At 43.7% G+C, this 18,404-nt stretch overlaps 2 protein-coding genes across 4 annotated transcripts in view; both read right to left on the bottom strand.

The window, feature by feature from the left end:
• Positions 1 to 16,807, bottom strand: part of S100Z (S100 calcium binding protein Z) — a 73,978-nt gene extending 57,171 nt beyond the window's left edge. For all 3 annotated transcript variants that reach the window (XM_047847538.1, XM_047847776.1, XM_047848061.1), the window contains exon 1: positions 16,691 to 16,807. The gene's annotated coding sequence lies outside the window, so the exon portion shown is untranslated. The remainder of the gene's footprint in view (positions 1 to 16,690) is intronic.
• Positions 948 to 17,075, bottom strand: F2RL1 (F2R like trypsin receptor 1). Its single transcript, XM_047846623.1, has 2 exons — positions 16,691 to 17,075; positions 948 to 3,263 (listed from the first exon to the last, which is right to left on the bottom strand). Exons 1-2 carry the CDS (start codon positions 16,806 to 16,808, stop codon positions 2,152 to 2,154), a joined length of 1,230 nt encoding a protein of 409 aa, XP_047702579.1. The 5' UTR covers positions 16,809 to 17,075; the 3' UTR covers positions 948 to 2,151.
• Positions 17,076 to 18,404: the final 1,329 nt, after the last annotated feature.

Raw genomic sequence — 18,404 nt, 5'->3', positions numbered from 1 at the left:
AAAATATATAAACACTTAAAAAATATATTAAATTTTTTTAAAGTAAAAAAAACCCAACAAGATATGACGGGGTCAGAAGTCAGCCCTGCCTGTCAGCCCAGGAGCTACACTGTTAGCCACTAAGCTGTGCTGCTTCCGTACAAAGTAAAACAACAGCTAAGATTTTGTTTCTAGTCAAATTAGCACAATTTCAAAACACTGATAGGTCACATGTCAAAGAGCATTTCAGGAAACAGGTGCAAAGGTACTATTTTGGTAGAAACACAAATTACTGAAGGCAATTTGGTGAGAGTTACCGAAATTTAAAATGCTTATCTAACTTTTGACCTGGTCTTTCTACTTTCAGGAACGTATCCTACAGAAATACTCACAGAGATGTCTACTCCGATGTCTAGTGCAGCACTGTTTTAATAACAACAACAAAAAAAGAGGAGACTTCAGGAAACATCAGTAGGGAGATGACTAAATACGTCACAATATATCCCCAAATTGAAGTCTGTATCCTTTAAAACAATTTTTTTTAATACTTAATTTTTGAAAGAGAAGGAGAAAGAGTGATAGAGCACGAGCAGGGGAAGGGCAGAGAGACACAGAATCCAAAGCAGGCTCGACGCTGTCAGTGGAGAGCTTAACGTAGGGCTCGAACTCATGAACCGCGAGATCATGACCCCAGTCAGAGTCAGACGCTTAACCCACTGAGCCACCCATGCACCCCAAAGTCTGTATCCCTTAAAAAAACGGAGGTCAGCCTATAGACACAACATGGAAAAAATGCTAAAACCTTAAGTGAAAACAATTGTTACCAAGCAATATACAGAGTGTGGCCCTGTTTATCTAAGAAATACAGTGTGAGCAACACATAATTTCTTTTTATAAGAGCAATGCTGGGGTTTCCCTTCTCCCATGCCCTCCCTCAGAAATAACCCACAAAACACACAACTCAAAAATAAGTTGTAAAAAACAGGGTCATGTGTTATTTATAAATCTCTACAATAAAATTATTTCAAAAAAAAAACACAAATTCAACAGTTACAAATTCAGTTTGGGGTAAATAGCCCCCTAAATATACTGTAAATCACATCTCTTTAGCATTCTTTCCCAAACAGATGTGGTTCAAATCCAGTGAAGGCATTACAATGTCATATTTGGTAGCAAGTGAAGAAAACTGACAATAAATAGTCCAACTATAATTACGAAAAATACTAAGTGGCAAATGCCATCCTTACTTTGAAACAATCTGTCACTCACACTACCTGAAGATTCTGAGTCAGTATACAGTTACACACAATTTGTATTTCCACCTTTAAGATCTGCACTGTGTTTTCCTCGTCGTGGTAAGGGCACACCCAAAACCTCAAAGGACTGATAAATGACTGAAAGCCCTGATGAGACAACAAAGAGACGTCATCACAAGCTGCTTGCAAAAGACACCCAGAGCACTGTATGCTTCTCCTGTGGCACCTTGTGAGTAGAAGCAGCACCCAGACCCATGGTTCTCAAAGGCTGGTGTGTGTGGGCACATGCAGCAGAGGCTCATTAAAATGCAGGTTTCTGACCCAGACCCTGAGCTCTCATTCCTGAGTCTGACGAACCTGCATTTGTAAACAAGAGCCACGAGGAGGTGGGAGGAGGACTCCACTGAACATTCTCACTGTACTGTCCAACACTAACTGGCTGCCACTGGTTGGAACGGAAGCTCCCCTACTGCGAGTAGCTGCTTCGCCTCTTTAGCCTCCTCATCTGTACAGTCAGTCAGTTGGTCTGATCATCTCTGAGGGCACTGAAGCCCTAACAGGGCTGGCACTGAGCCCAGATGTAAAAGAAACGTAGTCTCAGCTAAGAACTCTGTCTGCACGCCAACACTAGTTTGTACAAGTCACTGGGTCTCTGTGTTTTCACCGTCGTCTGAAAAGTTTGCTTCTGTTGGTTGCATTTCCGGGAGCATCTGAGAAGTCTAAAACTGACATCTGTATTAATTTGGGGGACTTTCCTCATGCAAACAGGGAAGCTTCCAGCAATCCTGAGAGATGTTGCATATACATGGTGGTATGTGGTGAGACCCACTTGGTCAGAAAACAACAGAAACATACCCATAACACCAAGCAGGTTCCAAATCCTCCTGTAAAACAACCAACGGAGGGGCTGCAAAAGTCAATAGGAGGTTTTAACACTGGTTGAACTTGAAGAATAAGAGCTGGATTTCCTGGAGAATTTCTTGGATGTGAGGGATACTTGCATCCGCTTTACAGTACGAACACTTCGACAAAGGAGTGCATTCTTTGCATGATCCCTGAAGTCTTGTGAAACAAAGTAATAGACAAAGGGGTCAATGCAGCTGTTGAGGGTGGAGAGGCAGAGGGCTACAATGTACAGGGCGTAGACGTGGCTCTGGCTCCAGGTTTTAATCAGGAAATAATGCACCACAAGCAGAAGGTTACTGGGAGTGAAGCAGACCAGGTACATGGCCAGGACGGTGACAATGAGCTTGATGGCTCTCTGCCTCTTCTTTCCTGAGTTTTCATCCATAGCAGAAGATCGGAGTGTTCTGATCATTAGCACATAAGCAGAGGCCGTGAGGAAGGCTGGGAATAAAAAGACTCCGATGGCCAGAGAGAGGAAATAATTGAACATGTCTCCTACCAGCACCTCCTTAGGCAAAACATCATGGCAGGTTGTGATGTTAAGGGCTGGAATGTAGACAGTCTGCTTCACGACATACAAGGGGATGGTAACCAGCAGAATCAGCAGCCATATCCCCAGGGAGACACCAAAGGCAATGTTTGCCTTCTTCCTGGGGTGCACCATGGGATTCACGATGACCCAATACCTCTGCACACTGAGGCAGGTCATGAAGAGAATGGAACAGTACATGTTGCCATAGAAAAATCCAATGAGTACCTTGCAGAGGGCTTCCCCGTAAATCCAGTTGTTGCCATGTATGTGATAGGCAATCTTCAAAGGGAACCAGATCACAGAGAGGAGGTCTGCCAAGGCTAGATTGGCCATGTAAACCACAGCAGGGTGCTTTTTCTTTGTTCGGAAAAGAAAGACCCATAGGGCCATGCCATTACTTGGCAAACCTATCACAAATACAATTGTGTAGACGATTGGAAGAAAGACAGTAGTCAATTTTCCAGTGAGGACGGAGGTAGAAAACTCATCCACAGAAAAGCCTGGTTCCACCGTAACTCCTTTCCCAGTGATTTGAGATGAGCTATCAATCTTACCAATGAGACTTCTTCCTTTAGACGTTCTATTGGTTCCTGTACAAGAAAGGCCAGGCAGACAAGGGTCATTACAGAGATCAATCTTTCAGCAGTAATGCTGGTTTATTTAAATAAAAGTACTTTAAAGTTGTCTTTTTTTTTTTTTAAGTAACCTCTATGCCCAACATGGGGCTCGAACTCACCACCCCAGGATGAAGAATGGCATGCTCCACCAACAGACCCAGCCAGGTGCTCCTACATAAAAGTACTTTAAAGACAGGAGTGTACAAAATGCTTACAAGGGTTTTCTTTGGGGGATGGGATTATTGGGTTTTGTTGGTTTGTTTTTTACAATGGATTTTTTTTCAGAGGGTTGTGGGGTACATGTGGAATAGAACATTGATTTCTATTGAATCTCAAAAAAACTGATAGTACTTCAATTTATTTTTACAAACTATCCACAGTCTAATGACTGTTCCTAACTGGTGTGTGTGTGTGTGTGTGTGTGTGTGTGTGTTAAGTTTATTTATTTTGAGAGAGAGAGAGAGAATATTTCAAGCAGGCTCTGCACTCTCTGCGCAGAACCCAACTCGGGGCACGATCTCACAAACCATGAGATCATGACCTGAGCCAAGATCAAAAGTCGGATGCTTAACGGGCTGAGCCACCCAGGCACCCCTTCTCTGTTGTTATAATGGCCATCCATCTCACTCTGGCTGTGAGACTAGATCCAGCCTGGCCTATCAGTCATTCCCTATCCCAAAGTCCAACATAGGGAATTTCCCAGGAGCACAAGGTACATTCCCTCTCCAGCCACAAGGACAGCCCAAGCCTTGGGCAGGGATTCCCCCGCTTCTGTGTGGGCCTCTTGGAAACCTTCCTACGGAGGCCAGCTGGCAGGCAAGTCTTCTGGCCTCAGGATCACGGAACAGGTCACTGCACTATTGTATTCAGACAAATTTGTGCTCTGACTTTCAAGCAAGTATCATGGCAAGCTTTAACAACTTATGCTATCATTCCCATATTTGCATTAAACTTTAGAAACCACAAACAAATGGCATATCCAGTCTATATCCTACCTAACCAAGTGTTCATGGAGTTGAATAAGAAAACGAGGGACAACTGGATGACACGAATTCTGAGGAACAGGTCTCTCTCTCTTCACCACGTAGAGAAAATACAGCAAACTGCATCACAGTATGCCAGGGAGGAGGTTAAAATACTCACAAGTTTATTTGATAACTTTTATGCTTAGTCATTACTTTTTCATCCCCTAGCTTTGCACCCATGTTCAGCGAGATTGTTCACTTCTCTTGAGGTTTCTGTTAAGTTAGCTTGGGTGGAGAAATAAAGGGTATGGAGATCAATACTTCAGTTTTCATTTAGTGTAGTGTATTGAAAGGTAGCCCCCAAAATGAAACGTCCATGTCCTAATCCCTAGAATCTGTGATCATTATCCTATTGGAAAAATGATCTGGGGCGTCTGGGTGGCTCAGTTGGTTAAGTGTCCAACTTCGGCTCAGGTCACGATCTCACGGTTCATGCATTTGAGCCCTGCATTGGGCTCTGCTGACAGCTTGGAGCTGGAACCTGCTTTGGATTCTGTCTTCCTCTTTCTCTGCCCCTCCCCTGCTCACACTCTGTCTGTCTCTCTCTCTCTTAAAAATAAGCATTAAACAATTTTAAGGAAAAAAGAAAATAAAAACGATCTTGGGGCACCTGGGTAGCTCAGTAGGTTGAGCATTGGACTCTTGGTTTCAGCTCCGATCATGGTTTCACAGTTTGCGAGTTCAAGCCCTACATTGGGGTCTGTGCTGACAGTGAGCTTGCTTGGGATTCTCCCTCTCTCTGTGCCCCTCCCCTACTTACTCTCTTTTCTGTCAAAAAGTAACAACTTAAAACAAAGAAAAAAGAAGAAGTATCTTTGTAGGTGTAATTAAGGATATTGAGATGAGAGGATCATTCTGGATTATCTAGGTGGGCCCTAAATCCAACAAGTGTCTTTATAAAGAAAGGCCAAGGCGGGGGGGGGGGGGGGGGGGGGGGGTGCCTGGGTGGCTCAGTCTTGTAAGGATCTGACTCTTGGTTTCACCTCAGGTCATGATCTCCTGGTTCGTGGGTTCGAGCCCCGCATTGGGCTCTGTGCTGGCAGTGTGGAGCCTGCTTGGGATTCTCTCTCTCCCTCTCTCTCTGCCCCTTTCTGCTCCCTCTGTCTCTCTCTCAACAAATAAATTAAAAAAAATTTTTTTTAGTAAAAATAAAGGCAAAGGGAGATTTGAGAGAAATAGAAGAGAGCACCGAAAGGAGAAAACAATACGAAAATGGATGCAGAGGTTGGAGCCCTGCCAGAACCAGCCAAGGAATGCTTCTCCCTCTCCTCTCTCTCTGCCCCTCCCCTGCTCATGCTCTCTCTTTCTCAAAATAAATAAACTTAAATAAATAAAGCCACCAGCTTGTGCCGATTGTTATGGCAGCCACAGGAAACTAAACACTCAGGTAGACCAATCTCTTCTTATTTCTTTTATAATTTTTTCCAAAGAGTATGAATTATCTTTAAATTAAAATAGCAGAATATTGCTATATATTACAGCGTTCTTCAAATACTTGACTAAAACAGTAAGAAACATTCTACACGGTAACCCAGTTCCAATATGTATTATCCATGATGGAAAAAAAAAAAAGTTTCACAAAACAATTACCTTGATCACACAGGCTACACTCTAGTACTTTCTACGGTATTCTAGTTCAACCTTATGAAGAGCCAGTCACCACCCTCTACCTGACTTCATGACCCCACTTGTTTTTCAAAACCAGTTAGCAGAGTAACCAAGTTTGAAACACCTCAAGAGACCAGTTTTTTTTTTTGTTGTTTTTTTGTTTTTTTATTAACAGATGAGATGTCTGTGGAATGCCCCCTGGACCTCACAATGGTAAGGGTCTCTGTGTGAGATTATAGGACCATGTCATAATGTTTTTCTAAGTCCCACAGTCCCTGGCATAGCCCTGGACATACAGCAGGTGCTCAACACACCTGGGAGGGACCGAGAGGCTCAGCTAGGCACACCACTGAAGGAAACGAGGGAGAATCAAGAGCTCTCCTGCCCATTTCTTTAGTGCCTTGGGCTGATCCAGTTAGTAGCCAATCCACACAAAACAGGAGCACTAGCTGGGGACTACAGGAGCACAGCGCTACAAAATACAATAACTACAATAACCAGTAAGAGCTCTTACTAAGGGCTCGTATCCTGTGTCTAACATGGCTTCCAACACTTTACATGTATTAACTTGCTTTCACAACCGCCTTGTGAGGGATGTACTATTAACAGATCATCCTCTTGTAGATGTGTAAACTGATGCACCAAGAAACTGGGTCACTTTCCCAAGGTTAAACAGTTGCTAGGCAGTCGATTTCTAGAGTCCAGGCTTCTAAAGTCTATACCGCATTGCCCCTCTGGGGCCCTGACCTGAGCTCACGTGTTGTAATCCTTTGAGACCAAACTATGCCGACTCCACACGATATTTTTTCTCAAACAGAAAATTTTAAATGTAAAACTTTGCCATTTTATTATTTTTATTATTTTTTTAAGGTTTACCCATTTTAGTGAGAGGGTGTGAGAGAGAGCGGGGGAGGGGCAGAGAGAGAGGGAGACAGAGGATCCAAAGTGGGCGCCTCACAGCCAGCAGAGCCCAATGCGGGGCTTGAACTCATGAACCGTGAGATCATGACCTGAGCAGAAGTCAGATTCTCAATCGACTGAGCCACCCAGGTGCCCCAAATGTTACCATTTTAATAATGACTATCTTTAAATTAGCTCCTTCTCTAATAATTAATATATTTATTTGTATTAATATCAACATGTTTGAAGCCTTCCAGAGCTGTAAAAGAATCCTGTAAATCCTGTGTCGGTAAAATGTTCACAAACTCTCCAGAGAGGGAATGGGGCAGAGCTGGTAACTGACTGGTGGACTGTGTTCCGATGAACTCTGCCATTAAAGATCTAGGTCCTCCACCCTAGACACACCCCACCAGAGACTAATTCAATGAGTTAGCCTGCATTTCTGTAGGGTGGAGCCACCAAGATTTTAGAATTATCACAAAGAAAACTCAATTTTTTTTAGTACCAACAAAAATTATATAGTTTGCTTTATAAAAGGGAGAAAAACCTAGGCATTGATTTCCACAGTTAATAATATCACAAAAAGAATAACCAGACATTGTGTGCCTAAGACAAGAAGCACCCGTGGGCTCAGTGGGCTGAGTATCTGACTTGGGCTCAGGTCAAGATCTCACACTCTGTGAGTTCGGGCCCCACATCAGGCTCGCTGCTGTCAACACAGAGCCCACTTCAGATGTTCTATTCCCCTCTCCCTGTCCCCACTCCCCCAGGCTTGCTCTCTCTCGCTCTCAAAAATAAATAAACATTAAAAAAAAAAAGAAAAGAAAAGAAAAGAAGCACCATGGAACTAACTTTGCAAAAAAACAACAAACCTGAATCTGATCAAGCACGTGGATCCAACCGCCAAACTAACGGAAATAAAGAAAACAGTAAGATATATTAAAAAACACAACAAGAATGGACCCAGCAAAATCCCGAATGTGGAAACTGCTACAGGACAAAGGACTTAATTTCCTCAAAATATAAATCACAAAGCAAAAACAAAATAAGAGAGAAAGAGGTGTGGAGCAGGGACTCACACATTAAAAAATTTAAAAGACCTATCAACCTGTGCAATGTGTGGTAAGCCTTATTTGGATCCTGATTCAAACAACTTTTAAAATAGTGCTTATACAGGGGTCTGGCTGGCTTAGTCAGTAGGGCATGTAATTCTTGATCTCGGGGTTGTGAGTTCAAGCCCCACAATGGGTGTAGAGCTTGCAAAATTTTTTTAAGCTTACTTATTTGTTTGGGAGAGAGAGAAAGAGAGAGAGGGAGGGGTAGAGAGAGAGGGAGACAGAATCCCAAGGCAGCCCTGCACTATCAGCATGGAACCATTGCAGGGCTCAAACCCACGAACCTGAGCCGAAACCAAGAGTCAGTCGCTTAACTGACTGAGCCACCCAGGCACCCCCAGGGAAAACAAAAATTTTTAATAAAAAAAAAAAAAGTAGTACTTATGACACTTATGAGACAGAAATTTGAATACTGACTGAATATTTTATGTTAAGGATGTATTTTAAGTGGTTATGTGGTTATGTTTGACAACAAAATCTTCATGTTTTATGAATACATACTGAAACATCTTAAGATGAAATTATGTTTGGACTCCTTTCAAAGTAACACAAGGACCGGAAGCTTCGGATACTTCTGGTGGGAATGTAAAATGGTGTAGTCGCTGTGGAAAACAAGATGGCAGGTCCTCAAATGGCTAAGTGTAGAGGTGCCATATGAGCCAGCAATTCCCACTTCTAGTATATACGTAAGACAAATAAAAACACATGTCCACACAAAAATGTGTACATGGATGCTGACAGCACTATTCATAAGCATCAAGAAGTGGAAAACAATCCCAAAAGTTCATCAACTGATAAATGGACAAAATGTGGAATATCAGTTCACAATAAAAGTACTGACACACGCTACAACATGGATGAACCTTGAAAAGACTAAGTACAAGAAGTCAGTCACCAGGGAACACGCAGAGTGTATGATTTCCTCTACATCAAATGCCCTGAATAAGTAAATCCATGGACAGAAAAGTAGAATGATAGGTGTCAGCAGCTGGGGAAATGGGGCGATTGGAGAGTGATGGCTCAGGGGTGGGCTGGGGTGGGGTGGGAGATTCTTTTGGGGTAATGAAAATGTTCTAAAGTTGATTGTGGTGATGGATATACAACTGTGAATTTTCTTCAAGTTATAGAACTGTAGAGTTTAAGTAGGTGAACTGAATGGTATGCAAATTATCTTAACAAAGCTGTTAAAAAATATGACAAAAAACAGGCTAGAGCATCATGAAACTGAGTGTGGAATTCACTATAATCTTCGACTTTCATATGTTTAAAATTCTCCATAGAAACAAGCACATATCAGGTCAGGAAGGTTCCTGCAGAGATCAAAATCTGTTTTTAATAAGAACAGTAAAATAAAGGGGGGGGGGGACAGTAAGAAATACTAAAATAAAAATTTAAAAAAAAAAAAGGAGAGAGGAAGAGATTGAGAAAAATTTCCTGAGAATATTCCAACATATAACCTTGAATGGTCTCAATCAAAAATATCATTCATGGGGCACCTGGGTGGTTCAGTTGGTTAAGTATCTGATCTTGAGTTTGGCTCAGGTCATGATTTCCCGTTTCCAGAAAATGAGCAAGCCTTGGGCTCTGCGTTGATAGCACAGAGCCTGCTTGGGATTCTTTCTCTCTGTCCCCACCCCTGCATGCACATGCCCCCTCTCTCAAAATATGTAATAAAATAAACACTGAAAAAATAGCATTCATAGTAACTGTGTTCACTGTACCAGTCACAGAGCACACAGGAGCATGTTGTTTAACACTAGTAAATGTCAAGATGCTACTCAAAGATCCTTAAAGCCTTTTCAGGATAGTGCAGACTTTTACCCCTTACAATGTCCTATGTCAGGCACCAAAACTCCCAGAATTCCTCTAGAACTGACACTATCCCAGCTCCCAACTATCTACCTATCTATCCACCTTCCTATCTACCTACCTATAATCTCCCATCTATAGATCAGCTAAAATCTTTTCTATTTCATAGTGGGAAAAAAATTAAATGCACGTATGAACTTTGAGCACATGTAAAGTACTGGCGATAGGGGCCCCTGGGTGGCTCAGTTGGTTAAGTGTCTCACTTCAACCAGGTCATATTCTCACAGCTCATGACTTCAAGTCCCATGCCAGGCTCTGTGCTGACAGCTCAGAGCCTGGAGCCTGCTTCGGATTCTGTGTCTCCCTCTCTCTCTCCCCTTCCCCTGCTTGTGCTCTGTCTCTCAAAAATAAACAAACATTAAAAAAAATTCTTAACTGAAAATAAAATACAGTACTGGCTATAAAAACATCCCCATTTATGGGCAATAATCAATAATATTTGCCCAAGTATGCAAGAACACATACCCACAGATACTCAAAGCAGCACCCCCCACCCCAATTGCAAAAGGAAAATAAAAGGAAAACAAGCAATGTTCATTAGCCCCTATTCCTAACTTACCATATCCCCATATGGTTTCTAACATTAACAGTAGATGCTATACTTACTATCCAGTAATACTGAAATGCAATTGAGAGCTACAATATACTATCAACTGAAAAAAGCCCCTGACAGAGCAATATGTTTTGGTATAACAAAATTATAATTTGAAATCTGAAATCTAGGATACTAACCAAACTATAAACAATGGCCATTATCTGTGGAGTAGAATAGGTGTGGAGGGGAGAACTTTCTTTTTTGACTTCACAGGCCTCCACATCGTTTGGGTTTCCTTTTCGAAGGAGCGTTAATTGGTACAATCTTTTTCAAGGTCAAGAGGGGCAAAACATCAAAATTTAAAGTGCCCTAGGGCCTATGAACTTACTTAGAGGAATCTGCCCTGCATACATACTAGCAAACGTGCACAGAAATACTGTTATGTACAAGAATATTTACTGCAATATTGTGTGTCATGATAAAATAAAAACAGTCTCTGGGCACCTGGATGGCTCAGTCGGTTAAGCATCTGACTTCGGCTCAGGTCATGATCCCGAAGTTCGTAAGTTTAAGACCTGTATCAGGCTCTGTGCCAGCACAGAGCCCACTTCAGATCCTCTATCCCCTTCTCTCTCTGCACCTCCCCGATCGTGCTCTCTCTCAAAAAGAAAAAAAGTAATCATAAACTTTAAAACAAAAGTTAGTCTCAATAACTATTAAAAAGGAGACTAGGGGGCACCTGGGTGGTGGCTGACTGTTGATTTCGGCTCAGGTCATGGTCTTGCAGTTCTTGAGTTCAAGCCCCGCAGTAGGCTTTGTGCTGACAGTGCAGAACCTGCTTGGGATTCTCTCTCTCCCTCTGTCTCTGCCCCTCTCCCACTTGTTCTCTCTCTCCCTCGCAAAATAAATAAATAAACTTAAAAAAATGAAAAAATTTACATTTAAAAAAAGAAAAGGGGCGCCTGGGTGGCTCAGTCAGTTAAGCATCCGACTTCAGCTCCGGTCATGATCTCATGGTTTGAGAGTTCAAGCCCCGTGTTGGGCTCTGTGCTGACAGCTCAGAGCCTGGAGCCTGCTTCAGATTCTCTCTCTCTGCTCCTCCCCCACTCACGCTCTGTCTCTCTCTCACTCTCTCTCAAATAAACATTTTAAAAAAAAGATTAAAAAAAAAAAAAAGGAGACTAGTTTGGGGTGTCTGGCTGGCTCAGTGGGTAGAGCATGTGACTCTTGATCTCCAAGTCATAAGTGAGTCTCACGTTAGGCATAGAGATTACTTTAAAAAAAAAAAAAAAAAGGAGACTAGTTCAGTAACTTCTGACATTTATATAATGAATAATATTCCCCCTATAAAAGTATGGATAAATTTCCCCATACTGACCATGAGCAGATTAGGTTAAAAAAATAAATCATGGGGCACCTATGTGGCTCAGTCAGTTAAGTGTGTGACTCTTGACTTTGGCTCAGATCATGATGTCCCAGTCATGGGATCAAGCCCTGCATTGGGCTCTGAGCTTTGAGCCTGCTTGGGATTCTCTCTCTCCCTCTCTCTCTCTGCCCCACCCCCCACCATAAGTATATAAACATTTAAAAAATTATGGCACAGTATATCTAATAAAATCCTTCTACTGTTACAAAATATATATACAGTAAAACATTGGATTGCAAGTAACTTGTTATTTGAGTGTTCTGCCAGACAAGCAAACACTTCTGTTAAATTTTAACTTCATAAATGAGTGATAATACATGTGAGCAGTATGTGATACTGAACATCACAAGATCACAACTAAGGGTTTTTCTTCCCCTCTCTCTCTCTCTCTCTCTCTCTCTCTCTCGCAATGTGGGATTGTGGGTGATTGTCTCCCATGCTCAGATGCTTGGTCTCAGGCTGCGGTGTTTGGCAAAAATCAGTTATTTTTCAGAACATTGGTAGGTGCCCACGACTGGCATTAGTGTACTTTTTGTCACTTCAAAGCACCTACTGACAGTCCTTTGCTTTTGCTTAATCCTTAAGCTTAGGGATGCTTTGCTTCATTGTAGGTCAGGCTGCCCACAGATACAGACCCTTTCCTCTGCCGACCTATTGCCAGTTACATTAAATACAGTATACGACAAGAGTTTATTAATATTGTACTATAGTCAACACCCGTGTGAGCATATACAGTGGCCCCCATGCAGAAAAAGATTCCATTGAGCCAAGAGATAGCAGTGATTCCGTTAGTGACAAAGTTGTCCTACACAAAACCCTCCTTTCTCATCTTCCTCACACCAGCCACAAAGGTTTTCAAAGATAAGTGCAGGTTAATTTGTTTATTTTTCTTTATGTTTTGGATTTATTATTTTTTATTATAATATAGTATTTATTATAATACAATACAGTACTGTCATAATTTTTATATGAATCTTTTGGGGTTGTGGAATGAATAACCTGAGTTTTCATGATTTCTTACGGGGAAATTTGCTTTGATATACAAGTACTTGGGATTACAAACATGTTTCCGGAACGAATTAGGCTCCCAAACCAAGGTTTTACTGTATTGGGCATAGAAGTCCACTGACACTGGAGAGGAGAAAGAATGGGGGATTTTCGCTGTTTTAAAACACTTCTGATTTAGACAACTGTGGGGGGAAATGCATGGAAAACTTTTTCTTTAAACTTTTAACGACTTTAACTTTAAAACTACTACTTGTTCTTTGTTATTTTAAGCATCCTCCAGTGGCCCACCCTCCCCACCAAACCAAGTACAGATCAAGTACTTTATTTGTGGGAAGTATCCTTTTGTAACCTTTTCCTTACTATCTCCTCACCACAAATCTATTTGCTTCCAATATCTGGGAACACAGACTGAAAAATAAAAGCTTCAATGACCAGAGACCTCTCCCTAGGTACACATCAGTAAATTTTCATGTGTTCTTTCAGGATGAACTGTTTTCTTCTCAACACTTGCCCAGCTAATAAAACCATAAGAAAGTCAAACACAGAGCACTAAAACATCATCTACTTGGGTTAATTAGTAACTATGCACAAAGCAGGCAAGAAACCAAACAGAAATTTAGAGTCCCATCTTCACATTTCATTATAGTATTCTCTCTCATTAAGAAACATTGGAAATACGCCATGTGTCCATTAACAGATTAATTTTTCAATTATGATAAATCCTCCTATAACATGTTGTAGAGTTTAAAAGTGTTTTTATTTATTTTTTTTTTAATTTTTTTTTTCAACGTTTATTTATTTTTGGGACAGAGAGAGACAGAGCATGAACGGGGGAGGGGCAGAGAGAGAGGGAGACACAGAATCAGAAACAGGCTCCAGGCTCCGAGCCATCAGCCCAGAGCCTGACGCGGGGCTCGAACTCATGGACCGTGAGATCATGACCTGGCTGAAGTCGGACGCTTAACCGACTGCGCCACCCAGGCGCCCCTAAAAGTGTTTTTATTTACTGACATGATACTGACGTTTATATAATCCCATGCTGTACAGAAAGACTTTCTGCTTGTGAGTACATGTTTTATGCAAGGATGTATGAAAGAATGGGAAAGGATACAAACCAAAATGTCAGGAGTGGGGGTGCCTGGGTGGCTCAGTCCGTTAAGTGTCCAACGTCAGCTTAGGTCATGATCTCTCAGTTCACGAGTTTGAGCCCCGCGTCCAGCTCTGCACTGACAGCTCAGAGCCTGGAGCCTGCTTCGGATTCTGTGTCTCCCTTACTCTCTGCCCCTCCCCCGCTCTACTCTGTGTGTGTCTCTCTCTCTCAAAAATAAATAAAACATTAAAAAATTATTTAAAAAACATTTTAGGGGCCCCTGGGTGGCTCAGTCGGTTGAGCGTCTGACTTCGGCTCAGGTCATGATCTCACGGTCTGTGAGTTCGAGCCCCGCGTCGGGCTCTGTGCTGACACCTCAGAGCCTGGAGCCTGCTTCAGATTCTGTGTCTCCCTCTCTCTCTGACCCTCCCCCCATTCATGCTCTGTCTCTCTGTCTTAAAACTAAATAAACATTAAAAACAAAATTAAAAAAAAACATTTAAAAAAATGTCAGAAGTGGTATACTTTGGGTACTGAAAATGATTTAATTAAACTTGTCTTTTTCAAAGAAAATTTTGTTCATTATTGCTCTACAGTGATCACATACTACTTGTATAATTCGTAGTCAATTACAAAGAGAACAGAAGTTTCAGTCTCCAAAAGAAGAACAGAATGACTGAGTCATAGGGGACCTCCTAGGCTTGTGATGTGGTAGAAAGAAGTGCTTAAAACAAGCTGGCTGAAACGCCAAACTTCCATCACCTTGCCAGATCACTAGGGCCAAGCCCCCTCACTTCATTCCTCATTCAATGTTTACTGAGGTCCTTTAGATAATGAGACCGTGCTGGACCATGGTGATGGAGAGGACACTAGAGTCCATGGCCTCCCAGAGTTTATGATCCAGGAGGAAGACAGATTAAACATATTTACCCAAATAATTATCAATTAATGTTGTGACTGGAATGCGAATGTGGCCTGACAAAGTGTTTTCCTTGCCTCCACCTCCAATTCAGTGGCCCCCATCTGTAAAATGAGAAATGCATATTCTAGGCAGAGCTGCCCTCCATGAGTCAGTCTTTAGGGTGAGATCAAAAAAGCCTGGGAAGAAAATCAAACCAAATATCTGCCTGGTAGCAAACTGAGAAACATGCATAAGGGTAAAGGTAAAAGTGGATGAGCAAAGAGGTATGCTAAGGGGCAGAAAAACTTTGGGGATGCTCTATTTCTTAATCAAATTCAATTTACTTTCAAGTTGGGAGGAAAGCTCCATCTACCTAAGTCTGTTACCTAACTAACCCTTTAGGAAAGTTACCATGCAAAGGAACAAAAAAGTATGTGGAGGGGAAAAAAACAAAACAAAAACCCTCAAGGTGCAATGTTAAATACTTCTGGTTAACAAGTAACTTGATTTTGTTGTTGTTGTTAAACAAGTTCACCACATTGTCCAAGAATGCCCACCTCCCAGCCAGCTCCCTCAATCTGTAAACAAGAACCAGCTAAATCCTCAGGGCTACCTCCCTACAGGAACTGTATAAATCAGAAAAGCTATGGGTCATCTATACCTACATTTTTTTTCTTAATGTTTGCACCTACTTAGCTTTACTTAAGTTTCCAACTTTAAAAGACAAAGGCAAATCGAAACGTGTTCATTACAGTTTCAACACCTCCTGGTAATTAATAAATGCCTTTATTGTAATGCTGCCCAAAAAAGTTATACAGTGGTGCAAGTTTCAAGTATATACTAGAACACCCTTTTCTGTAATTCCAGAGGCAAAAGAATCACATTCTTTAATCTAATTCAAGTTGACAGTGATTTGCTCCTTTACAAAATTCACGGGGAAATTTAAACCTCCCTTTTGAGACTACCCTGACAGCTACAAACAGCCGGGCACCCGTTAGCATCACAGCAGCTTGATCTTTGGCCAACTATCCCCGACACCCTCAGAAGCCTGCTCAGCAGGGGAGATCCCGCCCCCAGGAGGACAAGTTGGAGCACACCCGGTGCAGGACACCTGCGGAACTCGGCAGCCCTGCACAAGCTGGCACCTGAGCACCGCCGGGACGGCTCCTGTGCTGTTCCATTCCCGGAGCGGGCAGCCTGGGTCACACAGACCTCAATGGCGGCCCAAATAGGTTCCGTGTGGCATATAAAGGCCCGGAAACCCAGGGCCGCAGTAAGGTCACTTAGTCGAATAAATGGCAGGGTCCAAGAAGTTCCATTTGTAAAATCCGCGTGACGCCCAACTGGCCTAAACTCCAGGCTGAGCGCTCAATACCCCGAAAACCCAGTGGGGTCCGGCCCTTCCATACCCGAGCCATCCACCGTGCCAGAGGAGCTTCGGACCCCAGGACGGTTTCGAACTACGGGAGCCGACCCCAAAGAGGGGGCTCCGAAAGTTGAGGAGATCACAAAAAGCGAGGAAGAAGTTTCCCAGGCCTCGGGCTCTCACCCATTCCACACCGCTATGAGCCAACTAAGTCTAAGAGGTCCTGCCACCAGTGTGCGAAAAGCGCCTTAATGACTGAATGTTTACAAAGAAGCCAACCCTGGGGAGGGGAGGCTGAGCCCTCTAGGTACCCTTTAGACGCAAGCACTCCGTTCCCTCCTCTTCCTCCGCGGACTTCAGCCTCTCCCAGTTGTTCCAGCCCAGTGCTTTCCGGCGCAGCGATCCCCACTAAAGCCTCAGAGAGGAGGTGCGAGAAGTGGTGGCCGCGGCAGCAAGAGAACACCTTTCGTGCACCTGCCCAGCTTCCACCACCAGTGCGTGTGCCTGGGACCCCTGGCTCTTTAGCTGCAGGAGCCCTCCTTGACCAAGTTTCTCACCTTGGACGGTGCGATTGCAGGAAGCAGAGGCCGCCAGCAGGATGGCGCCCCCCAGCAGCCACACCGCGCTCAGGCTTCGCATCCTTCCTGCAGCCCCGACGCCAGGCGGGCAGGGCATTCGCCGCCAATGATTCGAAATTCGGAGTCCCACTCGCCGCTCCAAGAGAAAGCCACCGTCTCACCTGCCCGAATCCAAGCCTCTGCGCTCGCCTCCCCGGAGACGGATGAGTTTCAGTGAAACCGGAGCGTCTCCGCGCACCTGCGCGAGGCCCCGCCCCGGGGCCGGAACGCGGGGCTCGGCCCCGCCCCTTCGGACGTCCGACGCGCGGGTTCGGCCCCACGCAGTCTTGCCAGGAGCCCGGGCGCCCACCTACGCGCTGCAGGTGCGAGAGCTGCTGTTGGGGAGGATGCGGGAGCCGCCCCCGGGCGGGGCTGGGAGGGTGAAGTAGCTGTATTGGAATGCAAAGGCGTTCTTTTAGACTTGGCCACGCCTAAAACTACCATTACCCTTTAATTACTCCTGGGGAGCCAGGGTCCGGTCTCCTTCCCTCCCCTTTGCTAAATGGAAAAAAGCCATGGTCTGAGCTCACTGACTTTGTCGTCGGTTTGGTAGAAGCTTCTCAGCGTAGCGGGCACTAAGGGATAAGGGGTGAGTTTTTAACCTGCAGAGACAACATGGATGGCTTCTTCGGTCACCAACAAAGCGGTGGGGAGCAGGAAGGGGTCCCGCCAGGGCGTCAGGGATCTGGAATTGGGTTTCCAGCTCTGCTGTTAACTAGCTGTGACCTCGAAAAAACCTCTTCACGCCCTTCTAGGCCCATTTTTCTCGTCTGTGAGGTGATAGTTGGAAGAGCTGCTTTAGTGCCTAGAGCTAACGATTTGGAACATTATCTAGTTTAACCCCGACAACAAGCTGAGCATTAAGTATGTTTATTATTCCCATTTTACAGCTGAGGAAATGGCGTTTAGAAAGGCTGGATAAATTGCCCACAAGTACGCAGTTTATAGGTACAGTTTGTAAACGCACACCATATTTAATCTCCAGTCTACGACCGCCACTTTCTGTTAATCACTGTACTGTAAATGCCACATCAGAGTCTCCCTTGCATTGGGAGCTAGTAGTCCAAAGAAATAAATAAGCTGATAGAGGGGGTGGGGAGAAAAGGAGTGAGACTTTGGGGATGGGTGCACAAGGGCCAGCATCATACTGGTAATACTTTCTTATATTTTTTACTTGCTTTGAAAAGGTAAAATAAAGTTTAAAGCTACCAGCTAAACTATCGGGTAATGGAGGAGCAGAAAAGAGAAACATTAGTGTTGTCCTCAGATGTTTGAAGGATTAGCTCATAGAAGAGGCTTAGACAGGTTTTGAGTAGCTCCAGTGGGAGGCTGGTTTTGGCTCAATATAGAAAGATTTCTAACAAGTCCCGCTGGTACTGTCCTGAGAGCCTCCTGCTGAGGTTAAGGGCCACATTACTGCCGGACTTGCACCAAAGGACCAGGCCATGAGTGGAGTATGCTGGAGTGGGGAGTTCCCTCCCAGGCTGAGGGGCCAGATTAGGTGAGTCCAGATAGCCTCTTGAGGGGTTTGAGCCCCGAGAATCCTTTCTCCTTAGAAGACTAAAGTCTGATGAATCAGTTGTCGGTGATTATTATGAATTTTTCAAGAACCATGAACCAAATGGCCACAGACCTGTGAGTTTCTAGGATGGAG

This window comes from Prionailurus viverrinus, chromosome A1 (genome assembly GCF_022837055.1).
Source record: "Prionailurus viverrinus isolate Anna chromosome A1, UM_Priviv_1.0, whole genome shotgun sequence".
In the NCBI taxonomy this organism is placed as follows: domain Eukaryota; kingdom Metazoa; phylum Chordata; class Mammalia; order Carnivora; family Felidae; genus Prionailurus; species Prionailurus viverrinus.
This window is presented reverse-complemented; position numbering and strand designations above follow the sequence as displayed.

What these genes read in the sequence shown, in the direction of transcription:
- F2RL1 (XM_047846623.1), bottom strand. Translation starts at nt 16,808, where the DNA reads ATGCCCTGCCCGCCTGGCGTCGGGGCTGCAGGAAGGATGCGAAGCCTG. An exon ending in CTGCAATCGCACCGTCCAAG is followed by an intron (nt 3,264 to 16,690) that starts GTGAGAAACTTG and finishes TTTCTTGTACAG; the next exon opens with GAACCAATAGAACGTCTAAA.